We start from the raw sequence: 12,979 nt of genomic DNA, 5'->3' as shown, positions 1-12,979 counted from the left end.
CACCGTCTCCTCCCCCCACCCCACACCCACTAGGGCTACCTGTCACTGGCTCATTCTGCTTTCTACTCTTAATGTCACCATTAGCACCACCTTCAGCCAGTATCACCACCATCAATACTCCTTCAACCTTTTGTTTATGGCATCTTTTGCAATCTCTCCTTTGCCTCCTATCCAGCTTCACCTGTCCTACCCCACTTAAACAATATATATTTCACCACATTTTTACTTCTTTTTAGTTCTGAAGAAGAGTCATATGGACTTGAAATGTTAACTCTGTCTTTCTCTCCACAGATGCTGTCAGACCTGCTGAGTTTTTCCAGCACTTTTTGTTTTTGTTTCAGAAAATGATAATACTCTGGTACTGGTCAGAATCTGTCCTCTCCACAGTCCACAATATTTTCCCTGTATAACGATCACCCAAGTTCCAACTTCCACAGGAATTGAGTGTGATGTAGATCAGCTCCTCTCATGGGATTGAATGCTGGATAATGAACGCTCATGCATTTAATAATTAAACATAGGAAAAACCGAAGCTGTTGTCTTTGATCCCTGTCACAAATTCAGTTCCCTCGCCTCAGATTCTCTCTCCTTCGCCTCTGTCTGAGGCTGAGCCAATGCCATTCGTAACTTCCATGTCCTTTTTAACCCGGAGTTGAACTACTGACCCCATTTAATCTCCAACCCGAAGGTCACCTATTTCCACCTCTGTAATACTGCCCGTCTCCATTATCTCAGCTTGTCTGCTGCTGAAATCCTCATTCCTGTTTCCTGCTACCTTTAGACACAACTATTCTCTCCTGATTGGCCTCCCATCTTCCATCCCACAAACTTGAGCTCATCCAAAACTCTGCCCTAGCCCATCGACACTGTGCTTCCTGACCTTTACTGACTCCCATTCCAGCAATGCTCAAATTTAAAATTCTCACCAGTTTTCAAATCCCTCCATGGCCTCGCCCCCTCCCTATCTCCACCAACCCTACAACCCATGAGGTCTCTGTACTCCTCCAATTGTAACCGCCTGAGCATCCCTGATTTCTATAGCTTCACTCTTGGCAGATGTGCATTCAGCTGTCTGGGCCCTAAGCTTTGGAATCCCTTCCCTAAACCTCTTTGTGTCTCTCTCCTTTTAAAAAATTCTTTAAATCCTCCCTATATTGGTCGCATATCACCTTATGTGGACTGGTGTCAATCTATGCCTCTCAACGCCATGGTGAAGCTACCTGATTGTTTTAGTAAAGGCACTAATTGTAAATGCACGTTGTTGTTTGCGGCTGAGGAAAGATCTCAGATAATTTGATATTTTAATGATGACTCATTTTTCCCATGTATTGGATGATTGTGGGTCGATTCTTCCAGAGGTTGAATGCTGCAATTGGAGTTGTGGATGGACTCCTCCCATGTTTTATTCACCCATGTGTTGACGGTCTGTTTATCGATTGACCATGCATTGAATACCACATAGATCCTCGTCCTCGTGCAGAGTAAAACTGTCATATAAACTAATGTAGGAACGGAGTCAGCCCGAATCAGCCTTCCCCTGCTTGAAGTCTGGTGTCAATTCAGACTCACTGTGAAAGCTGTAGCATTCCAGTCCTGATCATGCTCCCACAGGTAGAGTTTCTGACTGGAGTTTGGAATCGTCACTAAAATCTGCAGGACATTTCCCAGTTTTCATGTTGTGGGCTGTGGATGGGGATGGGGGCAGAAGGGGGAAAAGGCAGGAGAGGCTGAAGGATGACGAGTCTCCTCTCAAAAGTTACTCTCGCCGATGGTCATACTCGCTGACCATCTGCTTAATGTGGGATAGTTTGCTCTTCAGCCGCTTGCTCTGCAGTCGTTTGCTCTGATACTCAGAGGTCTGGGAACGACAGAAAAGATAACAAAATATCAGGAAAGCCTAACTCAGTGCACAGGTCATCTTTTTAATATTTGTTTTTCCCTCTATAACAGTGGCTTAATACGCATGAAGACTAGCACCTCAGCGATGGAGAATCGAGTATTTCTATTTCCAGCACCCACTGACCCCCATCAAACACTCCCAGCGCAGGTACAGCACGGGGTTAGATACAGAGTAAAGCTCCCTCTACACTGTCCCCATCAAGCACTCCCAGGACAGGTACAGCACGGGGTTAGATACAGAGTAAAGCTCCCTCTACACTGTCCCCATCAAACACTCCCAGGACAGGTACAGCACAGGGTTAGATACAGAGTAAAGCTCCCTCTACACTGTCTCCATCAAACACTCCCAGGACAGGTACAGCACGGGGTTAGACACAGAGTAAAGCTCCCTCTACACTGTCCCCATCAAACACTCCCAGGACAGGTACAGCACGGGGTTAGATACAGAGTAAAGCTCCCTCTACACTGTCCCCATCAAACACTCCCAGGACAGGTACAGCACGGGGTTAGATACAGAGTAAAGCTCCCTTTATACTGTCCCCATCAAACACTCCCAGGGCAGGTACAGCACGGGGTTAGATTATGAGGTAATCTCATTCTCTGCTATGGAGGGACACTGGCCATCAATTTGTGCACTTAAATGATAAATGAACAGTTTGTCTGTTTTTAGTGATGTTGGTTGGGTGATAACTGTTGGCCAGGCCACCAAAGAGAACTCCCATTCTCTTCTTTGAATAGTAGCCCCGGGAACTTTCATTTCCACCCGAGCGGGCAGGCAGGGTCCCAGTTTAACATCTCATCTAAAAGATAGTGCTTCCACCCGGAGTACTGCTCCGGGAGGGCCAGCTTGGATTTTGAGCTCACAACTTTCCAGATGGAGGTGAGCACACTGCCCACTGAACCATGCAGGCCAGTTGGCTGAGCCCACATCTGCCATTTTTGATTTGCTGGGTTCATTATCACATTGAGCCACGAGCGACACACTGGGGAGATTGTTTCTTGGGAATATTATTGGATGTAGTGCACTGCAGACTGAGCAATGAGTTGAATGGGAATAAAAACAGAAGCAGCTGGAAACACTTGCAGCATCTGTGGAGAGAGAAACAAGAGTTAATGTTTCAGGTCTGTGACCTTCTATCAGAACTCCATTTTCCATTGTAATGACATGTCATTGTTCTGAAACGTTAACGCAGTTTCTCTCTCCAAACTTGCTGCCAGACCTGCTGAGTTTTTCCAGCGTTTTCTCTTTTTATTTCAGATTTCAAGCATCTGCAGTATTTTGTGCTGCACCAAGTTGAATGGGATCTATGAGAGACACACTTACCTTTTTGAAGTCCTTTAATCGGTTGTATTCCTCAGCAACTCCCTGAAACAAAGCAACATAAGCATTAAAACAGACCGGAAAAGGGACTTTTATAATAAGTCTATATGGCAATGCAGTGTGCAAAATTAAAGCAAGTGGGATCGGGGTAATATATCGGCTTGGACTGAGAATTGGTTAGCAGACAGGAAACAGGGAGTAGGAATAAATGGGTCTTTTTCAGAGTGGCAGGTGGTGACTAGTGGGGTACCGCAGGGATCAGTGCTTGGGCCCCAGCTATTCACAATATATATCAATGTTTTGGAGGAGGGACCCAAATGTAATAATTTCATGTTTGTTGATGATACAAAACTAGGTGGGAATGAGAGTGGTGAGGAGGGTGTTAAGAGAGTATAATGAGGATAAGTGTAAAGTTATCCACTTTGGTAGGAAAAACAGAATGGCAGAGTATTATTTAAATGGTGATGGATTGGGAAATGTTGATGTACAAAGAGACCTGGGTGTCCTTGTACACCAGTCACTGAAAGCAAGCATGCAGGTGCAGCAAGCGGTTAAGGCGGCAAACGGTATGTTTGTCTTCATTGCGAGAGGACTTGAGTACAGGAGCAAGGATGTCTTACTGCAGCTGTACAGAGCCTTGGTGAGACCAGACCTGGAGTATTGTGTGCAGTTTTGGTCTCCTTAACTAAGAAAAGATATATTTGCCATAGAGGGAGCACAGTGAAGATTCACCAGACTGATTCCTGGGATGGCAGGATTGTTGTACGAGGAGCGATTGGGCCGAATAGGCCTGTATTCACTGGAGTTTAGAAGAATGAAAGGGAATCTGACAGGGCTGGACAGACTGGATGCAGGGATGATGTTTCCTCTGGCTGGAGGGTCTAGAACAAGGGGTCACAGTCTCAGGATACGGGTTAGGCCATTTAAGACCGAGATGAGGGAGAAACCTCTTCACTCCGAGGGTGGTGAACCTGTGGAATTCTCTACCATAAAAGGGTGTGGAGACCAAGTCACTGAATATATTTAAGGAGGAAATAGATAGATTTCTAGACACTAAAGCATCAAGGGGTATGGGGAGAGAGCAGGAGTATGGTGTTGAGATAGAGGATCAACCATGATCATATTGAATGGCGGAGCAGCCTCGAAGGGTCAAATGACCTATTCCTGCTTCTATTTTCTATGTTTCTATTATGTTACTGGACTAATGATCCCAATGCCTGGGATATGGGGTGAAGGGCAGCTGGGGCAGAGGGACTGGGGGAGAAAGTCCTCATTGATCTGCATTTATGTCAAGTGCTGACATGAGCAGATCTTGGTGACTTGAATTTGGAATTATTCCCCAACAAAGCAGCAACACTGAGGTCGCCCCCTTTCCAATCTCTCAGATTTCCAACAGTGACAAAGCAACAAAAAGAAATAGGAGAATACATCGAGCGGAGTGACTTGGGATTGGGGTTGGATTGCGGGAGTTCCCAGGTGATCGAGAACACAATCCAGAGTTACAGCATTTAGACTGGAGCTCTCCTGGCTCCTTCCATCACCTTACACTGGAAATGAGGGAGGGGGAAGGGGTGAGGGGCAGTGTTATTACCTGATAGCTGGGGTCCTCCTCAGTCAAGACGTCCAGCCGCTTGCTCAGGAAATTAATCTGATTGTTGGTTTCGTCCATTTCAGCACAAAGCTGCTTATATTCCCGATGATCAGCATCAAATTCCCATTTGTATTCCTGTCGTATGGGGTCAGAGGTTATGGGAGGGTACAAGCTGATAAGACATGATGATATGGGGTTAGAACACGATCCAGTCTAAAACTGCTAGCAGCTCTCCCCCCCACCCATCACCCAGCAGCTTTAATACATAAGGAAAAAGGCAAAGCAAGGGAGGGGCAAGGCTCAACATTATGAAGATCTTGCATTTATCTAGTGCCTTTCACAACCCAGGATGTCCCAGTAGAGTGCTGCACTGTCAGAGGTGCCATCTTTCAGGTGAGACGTTAATCCGAGGCCCTCTCAGGGAGGGTAGAATAGATTCCACAGCCACTATTCAAAATTGGAGGCAGGAGTTCCTCCAGGAATATGTCCAGAGTTGGCAAATCTATTGAAATGATGCTAATTATATAGGTAAGAACCCACTATCTGGAAAAAGATGAAGCTTCTTACATGGGTAAAAAACCTCCAACACAAGGAATGATGCTTTCTAAAGGAAAAAAAAACTTACATTTCTATAGCACCTTTCATGAGCTCAGGATGTCAATTAATTTACAGCCAATGAAGTACTTTTGGAAATGTGGTCACTGTTGTAATGTAGGAAATGCAGCAGCCAATGTGTACATAACAAGATCCCACAAACAGCAATGTGATAACAGTCAGATCATCAGTTTTAGTGATAATGGTCGAGGGATAAATATTGGTCAGGACACTGGGGAGAACTCCCCCACTCTTCTTCAAAAATTGAGGCTTCGGGATCTTTTACATCCGCCTGAGAGGACAGATGAGTTTTTGGGGAACGTCTCACAGAGGTTCACCTCTGACAATGCAGTACTCCCTCAGTCCTGGCACTGGGAGTGATGGTCTGGATGAACAGCTCAAGTTCCTGGAACTGAACTCAAACTCAAAACCTTCTGACTCAGGGGTGAGAGTTTCTACCCACGGAGCCAAGCTGTGAAAGTGCAAACTTCTGTCATATGGTTAACAGCCAGACATGTGGGTCAGCTTGAGACAGACCATATGTTTAACAGCCTGTTTTATGGCTACAAGATGAGGCTTAAAGAAACACTGGAAACATCTGGGCCCTTTGGATTTTCAGGAGGCTTTTGATAAAGTCCCCCACAAAATACAATAAAAAGTACATGGGATAGGAGGTAATATACTGGCATGGATTAAGGATTGGTTAACTGGCAGAAAACAGAGTAGGAATAAACAGGTCACTCTCACACTGGCAGGCTGTGACTAGTGGGGTACCACAAGGATCAGTATTTGGGCCCCAGCTGATCACAATTTATATCAATGGTCTGGATGTGGGGACCAAATGTAATATTTCCAAGTTCACGGATGATACAAAGCTAGGTGGGAACGTGTGTTGTGAGGAAGATGTAAATCAGCTACAGGAGGATTTGGACAGCACTTAGTGAGTGGGCAAGAACATGGCAGATGGAATATAATGTGGAAAATGTGAGGTTATCCACTTTGGTAGAAGGAACAGATGTGCAGAGTATTTCCTAAATGTTAAGAGATTAGAAAGTGTAGATGCACAAAGGGACCTGGGTGTCCTTGTCCATAAGTCACTGAAGGCTAACATGCAGGTGCAGCAGGCTATTAGGAAGGCTAATGCTATGTTGCCTTTATCCCAAGAGGAATTGAGTCCAGGAGTAGTGAGGTCTTGCTTCAATTGTATAGAAGCTTGGTTAGACTGCACCTGGAGTACTGTGTGCAGTTTTGGTCCCCTTACCTCAGAAAGGATATTACTGCTATCGGGGGAGTCCAATGAAGGTTCACCAAACTTGTTCCCGGAATGCCAGGACCATCTTATGAAGAGAGATTGGGGAAACTGGGCCTATATTCTCTAGAGTTTCGAAGAATGAGAGGTAATCTCATTGAAACCAACAAAATACTTAAAGTAATAGACAGGGTAGATGCAGGTAAGGTGTTTCCCCTGGTTGGGGAGTCTAGAGCCAGGGACAATTTCAAAATAAGGGGGAAACCACTTAGGAGTGAGATGAGGAGAAATTTCTTTACTCAGAGGGTTGTGCATCTTTGGAATTCTCTACCCCAGAGGGCCATGGAAGCTCAGTCATTGAGTGTGTTTAAGGTAGAGATTGACGGATTTCTGATTAACAATAACGTAAAGGGTTATGGGAATAGCGTGGGTAAAAGGCATTGAAGTGTTTGATTAGCCATGATCATATTGGATAGTGAAGCAGGCTCAATGGGCTGAATGGCCTTCTCCTGTTCCTATAAGAATCTGCAGCCTACCTGTCCCATTCCGCATCATCCATGTCATCGCAGGATTCTGCTCCTGTTGTGTAATCAGTTTCGTATTGAGATTCCTCCACATCAGACCTGCCACGTCGTCTCCTTCTCTTCCTTCGACTGGCTGGAAGCTTCTTCACTGTGTCTTCAGATGGAGTCGAGTTGAAGTTCCTTGAGGGGTAGGAGGCAGGATGGTACCTGGCAACCAAGATCAAACAATAAAATCGTCACTGGTTTTCATAAACACAGGCAATGTTTCCCAGGGTAAAGATTATGACTAGTCCTATACTATAATACCCCATTAGAGACGCTACAGAAGTAAAGAGTCTACACCAAGACTCGTTCTTGTTAGTGTTCTCTGCTTCTGAATGTGTGGCCTGCTTGCTGAGACCCAGGTTAGATTTATACAGAACGGTTATAGATCCCCATTCCCCTTAATGGAGGTATTATACGAACATATGAATTAGTAGCAGGAGTTGGCCATTTGGCCCCTTGAGCCTGCTCTGCTATTTGATAAGATCATGGCTGATCGGATTGTGGCCTCAACTCTACTTTCCTGTCTACCCCCTATACCCTTTGACTCCCTTGTCAATCAAGGATCTATCTCACTCGGCCTTAAAAATACTCAATGACCCAGTCTCCATTAGTCTCTGGGGAACAGAATCTCACAGACTAACAACATTCAGAGAGAAAAAATTCTCATCTGTGTCTTAAATGAGGCCCTTATTTTTAAAACTCTGTCCCCTAGTTCTAGTCTCTCCCACAAGAGGAAACATCCTCCCAGTATCTATCCTATCAAGTCCCCTCAGGATCTTATGTTTCAATGAGATTACCTCTCATTCTTCTGAACTCCAATCAGTATAGGCCCAACCTGTCCTCATAACATAACACCTTCATCTCATGAATTAGCTAAGTGACCTTTCTCTGAACTGCTTCCAACGCCTTCTTAAGTAAGGAGACCAAAACTGTACACAGTACTCAAGATGTGGTCTCACCAATGCACTGTATAACCCGAGCAAAACTTCTCTACTTTTATGTTCCATTCCCCTTGCAATAAACAACAACATTCCATTTGTCTTCCTAATCACTTGCTGTACCTACATGTAACTTTTTGAGGTTCATGTACCAGGACACCCAGATCCCTCTGTATCAGAGTTCTGCAATCTCTCCCCACTTAAATAATATGCTACTTTTCTATTCTTCCAGCCAAAGTGGACAAGTTCACATTTTCCCAGATTATACTCCATTTGCCAAATTTTTGTCCAGTCCCTTAACCTGTCTATATCCCTTTGCAGACTCCTTATATCCTCTTCACAACTTACTTTCCTACCTACCTTTGTATCATCAGCAAATTTAGCAACCATACATTGACTTCATCCAAGTCATTGAATAAATTGTAAACAGTTGATATAATATAGGATATCATACATTCTCTAATTCTAATATTAATTTGAGGAAACATTGAAGCATCAGTCTAACCTTCTTTATTAAACCATGTCAATGAGTTAGTAAAATATAAGCTCTTATATTAAGTGTACATGATATAAAGGCACCAATCGACTCACATACCAAGGATTTCTTCAGGAGTCATCTCGACTGCTTACTCTAGCCTCAGTAAGCCTAGCTCAAAAGTCCCCAGGAGCTCTTGAATCTTTTTATATCTTAATCATGTCCTTCTAATGTAATGTCCTTATATCAACAAGCTGTAACTGCATCTGGTTAATCACCCACACCTCCCCAGGGGCAGTGTTGAGACCACTGCTCTTTTTAATGTTTAATGATGATGTGGACTTTGATATACAGGACATAATTTCAAAGTTTGCAGATGACACAAAACTATAAAACGTAACAAAGAGTGTTGAGGGTAGTAATAGACTTCAGGAGGCTGTGGACGTGCCGGAAACAGATGAAATTTAATTCAGAGAAATGCACGCGTGCACGCGCACAGTTAAAAAAGCATTTGGGATCCTTGGCAGAGTATTGTGGTCAATTCTGGACATCGCACATTAGGAAGGATATCAAGGCCTTGGAGAGGTTGTGGAGGAGATTTACTAGACTGGTACCAGGGATGAAGGGCTTCAGTTAATGTGGAGACACTGGAGAAGCTGGGATTGTTCTCCTTAGAGCAGAGAAGGTTAAGGGGGGATTTGATAGAGGTGTTCAAAATCATGAGGGGTTCTGATTGAATAAATGAGAAAGTGTTTCCAATGGAGAGTAAAAATCGGGCAGGTATAAGACTAGTTGCCAAACCAAACCCATCAGTGTCCTGCAAGGTAAGCTTAGGTTAAAATTTCATCCTCGTAACTAACTATCCAAAGTCTTGCCCTCACCATCCATCCCACTCAATTATAACACCTCGTGTTAAAGGAACAGAGACGAGATGAGGGCAAATTTCCTTTATGCAATGAGTTATGATTTGAAAAGGTGGTGGGAGCAGATTCAATAATACCTTTCAAAAGGGAACTGGATATATACTTGAAGGGGAAATAATATGCAGGGCTGTGGGGAAAAAGCGTTGAAGTAGGATTAACTGGATAGCTCTACCAAAGAGTGAGCACAGGCATGATGGGTTGAATGGTCTCCTCCTGTGCTACATGATTATTAGTTGTATCATTTGGTCACACTTTTCACTTACTGATTGTGATTTTCCAAATTATATGTGATAGGCTGTGAATTATACTCATTGGTGTTCATCGTATTGATACCGTTGGGTGGTTTATCAAAGTACTGAACTGCTTCCATTTCATTGTGACCTCCGTCTGGAACAGTCTTCACCTGAAAGACCAGAAAGATGCAAGGAGTGAATGACTGATAGATCACTTACCTTCAATTGCTTTCACATAATGGCCCCTTCAGAATCATTCTGCTGTATTTTGATTAAGATGAATTGTGAAAGGTAGCAGGAGTGGGAGATAGGTTATGGATGGGGAATGAGTGAGATTAGACTGGGCAGGGTATTAAAGGGTATGGGGAGTGAGCAGGAGAGTGGGATTAGACTGGGCAGGGTATTAAAGGGTATGGGGAGTGAGCAGGAGAGTGGGATTAGACTGGGCAGGGTATTAAAGGGTATGGGGAGTGAGCAGGAGAGTGGGATTAGACTGGGCAGGGTATTAAAGGGTATGGGGAGTGAGCAGTAGAGTGTGATAGATCAGATATTAAAGTGTGTGGGGAACAAAGGGGAAGAGTGGGATTAGACTGGGTGGTTTGTGATTTAATGGGATGAATGGCATTTTCTATTCTGGAACATTCTGTAATTCAGACCAAAATTTAAACTGGAGAAAGACGGTTGTATTTATACAGTTTTTCATCACATTTCAATGCATGTTACACCCACAATTTACTCAGTGAGCGTTCAGTTAATCTGTTTGGGGTCGGGTTGCTTGACTGAGGAACATTGGCCAGGACACCAGTAGACCACCGTGTGCTCTCCTTCTCCAGTGCCCTTGAACCTTTTAATAACTCTTTGAAACACTGGAACAAGCAGAAGGAGCCCTGGTTTAACATTTCGAAAGATGGCACCTCTGACTGTGCAGCACTCATTGTGATACTGCACTTTAACTGTTGGTCTGGATTATAGGTTCAATATCTCTGGAGTGAAACTTGACCCCACAACCATCAGATTCAGAGGTGAGAGTGTTGTCCACTGAGCCAAGCAAGCACTCAGCTGGATTGATACCTGAAACCACTTGCATTTACATAGCATCTTTAATGGAACAAAAACATTCCAATATGCTCCAGAGGAGCGATTGCCAAACAAAATCTAACACTGAACCAGCTAAGGGAGATATTTGGACAGGTGACTGCTTGGTGAAAGAGGTAAGTTTTAAAAAGGTCCTGAAGGGGGAAACAAGAGGCAGAAAAATTTAGGGAGGGAATTCCAGAGGTTAGGGCCAAGGCAGCGAAAGGCACGGCTGCCAATGATACAGCAATGGTAATGGAGGATATGCAAGAGGCCAAAAGTGGAAGAGCAGAGATATCTCCAGAGGGTTGTGAGGCTAGAAGAGGTTACAGAGATAGGGAGGGTTGAGGCCATTGAGGGATTTGAAAACATGCATGAGAATTTTAAAATCAAGGTGTTCCCTCCATGAGCCACTTTCCTTTCCCTCTGTTCCTAACTCTCTCCTGGGGTCAGTTCTAGTGTTGGCCATCGCCTTGTACCTCAATCAAGTGCAGGCCTCTACTGCAAGTGAAACTAGACAGTGACTAGTAATGGACTATTCAACGTCATGATGCCTTACAGCTCAGCCCAGTTGTCATGCCATGTATGCATCAGCCTGGTGTCACTTGAGGGCAATCAGGAGTAGGAATCTTGCCCTGTTCTCTTTCTCAATTGGCTCCTCTTGACCAAGTCAAGATCAGCTGATTTAACCTGAGATTGTCCCAACATTAATCAAAGTCAGAACTCAGGGGAGTAGCACAGTTTTAATTCTACAATAATGCCGTTATTTATTGGTGTGTGGACTTGGGTCAGTCCTATGAATGATTATTGCTCCAAGACAAAGAGTTCAGTGAGTTTTGTAACTCGTTTTTGTGAGAGAGTCAAAACAAAACTGGCCCTCCCTGAGATTCTAATCATATTACCACCCACCAACCCATAGCTAGATTCTCACCTCATCCTTAATACCAACCCACCCACATTCTCCCCAAATTGAGCAGCATTTGTGGAGAGAAACAAAGTAAACATCAAAGAAAGGTAATCTTGACCCAATATGTTAACTCTGTCTCTCTCCACAGATGCTGCCAGACCTACTGAGTATTTCCAGCATTTTCTGTTTTTATTTCAGATTTCCAGCATCCACAGTATTTTGCTTTTGTTTTCCCCGCATCCTCAATACCATTCGCCCACCACTTCCCCATATCCCTCGATCCCATTTGCCCACCACTTCCCCATATCCCTCGATCCCATTCGCCCACCACTTCCCCATATCCCTCAATCCCATTCGCCCACCACTTCCCCATATCCCTCGATCCCACTCGTCCACCACTTCCCCATATCCCTCGATCCCATTCACCCACCACTTCCCCATATCCCTCGATCCCACTCGCCCACCACTTCCCCATATCCCTCGATCCCACTTGCCCACCACTTCCCCATATCCCTCGATCCCATTCGCCCACTACTTCCCCATATCCCTCGATCCCATTCGCCCACCACTTCCCCATATCCCTCGATCCCACCTTCTCTCTTTTAATCTTATTTATACTGTCATTTTCAAAGGTCCTTCCCTGGAAGCATATTCTTCTCGATCCCTATTGGATGAAATGTTTCAACAAAAGATAGGAACAGGAGGAGGCCATTCAACTCCTGGAGCCTGCTCCGCCAATCAATTAGGTCAGAGCTGATTTGCACCTCGACCTCGTATCTTTCGACACGTTTACTGAACAAAAACATCACACATCGCAGTCACAAAATCCTCAAGTGTCAGCACCTTGGTTCAAAAGCCAATTCCACATTTTTACCACCATTTGTACGAAAGGGTCTCATAAGATTGTCCTTCTTACCCCTTGTGCCTTCATTGTGAAGCTGTGGTCCTGAGACTTAAAACTCTTCCCCACAGGAGAGACAGTTCAACATTATGAAGAGAATTGACAAACTTCAATTGAAAGAAAGCAGGGCAATTAACCTTGAACTGATTGAAAACCTCACCCTAATGGCAGTGGCTAGATAGACCATGCAGCTTCCCAAATCTCATCCCCGCCATGATATGTGATGGACGCTCAGTGCTGGGTGAATGTGATTGTGTTGGTGGCATTATATTTAACTGAGGTGCGGAGGCAGGGCCCATCCAATG

The 12,979-nt window shown here is 44.4% G+C and overlaps 1 protein-coding gene across 1 annotated transcript in view; it reads right to left on the bottom strand.

Annotated features, from left to right (window-relative positions):
• Window positions 1–302: 302 nt before the first annotated feature.
• The window catches only part of LOC144688328 (uncharacterized), a 46,578-nt gene continuing 33,901 nt past the window's right edge, over window positions 303–12,979 (bottom strand). Inside the window, exons 8-12 of the mRNA XM_078554757.1 lie at window positions 9,823–9,962; window positions 7,191–7,385; window positions 4,812–4,983; window positions 3,224–3,265; window positions 303–1,858 (exon numbers count right to left, since the gene is read on the bottom strand). Of these exons, the coding sequence (XP_078410883.1) occupies window positions 1,757–1,858; window positions 3,224–3,265; window positions 4,812–4,983; window positions 7,191–7,385; window positions 9,823–9,962 (651 nt within the window). The 3' untranslated portion in view covers window positions 303–1,756. The remainder of the gene's footprint in view (window positions 1,859–3,223; window positions 3,266–4,811; window positions 4,984–7,190; window positions 7,386–9,822; window positions 9,963–12,979) is intronic.

This window comes from Cetorhinus maximus, chromosome 13, assembly GCF_964194155.1.
Source record: "Cetorhinus maximus chromosome 13, sCetMax3.hap1.1, whole genome shotgun sequence".
Classification (NCBI taxonomy): domain Eukaryota; kingdom Metazoa; phylum Chordata; class Chondrichthyes; order Lamniformes; family Cetorhinidae; genus Cetorhinus; species Cetorhinus maximus.
Note: the sequence above shows the minus strand (reverse complement) of the source record. Positions and strands in the feature narration are given on the sequence as shown.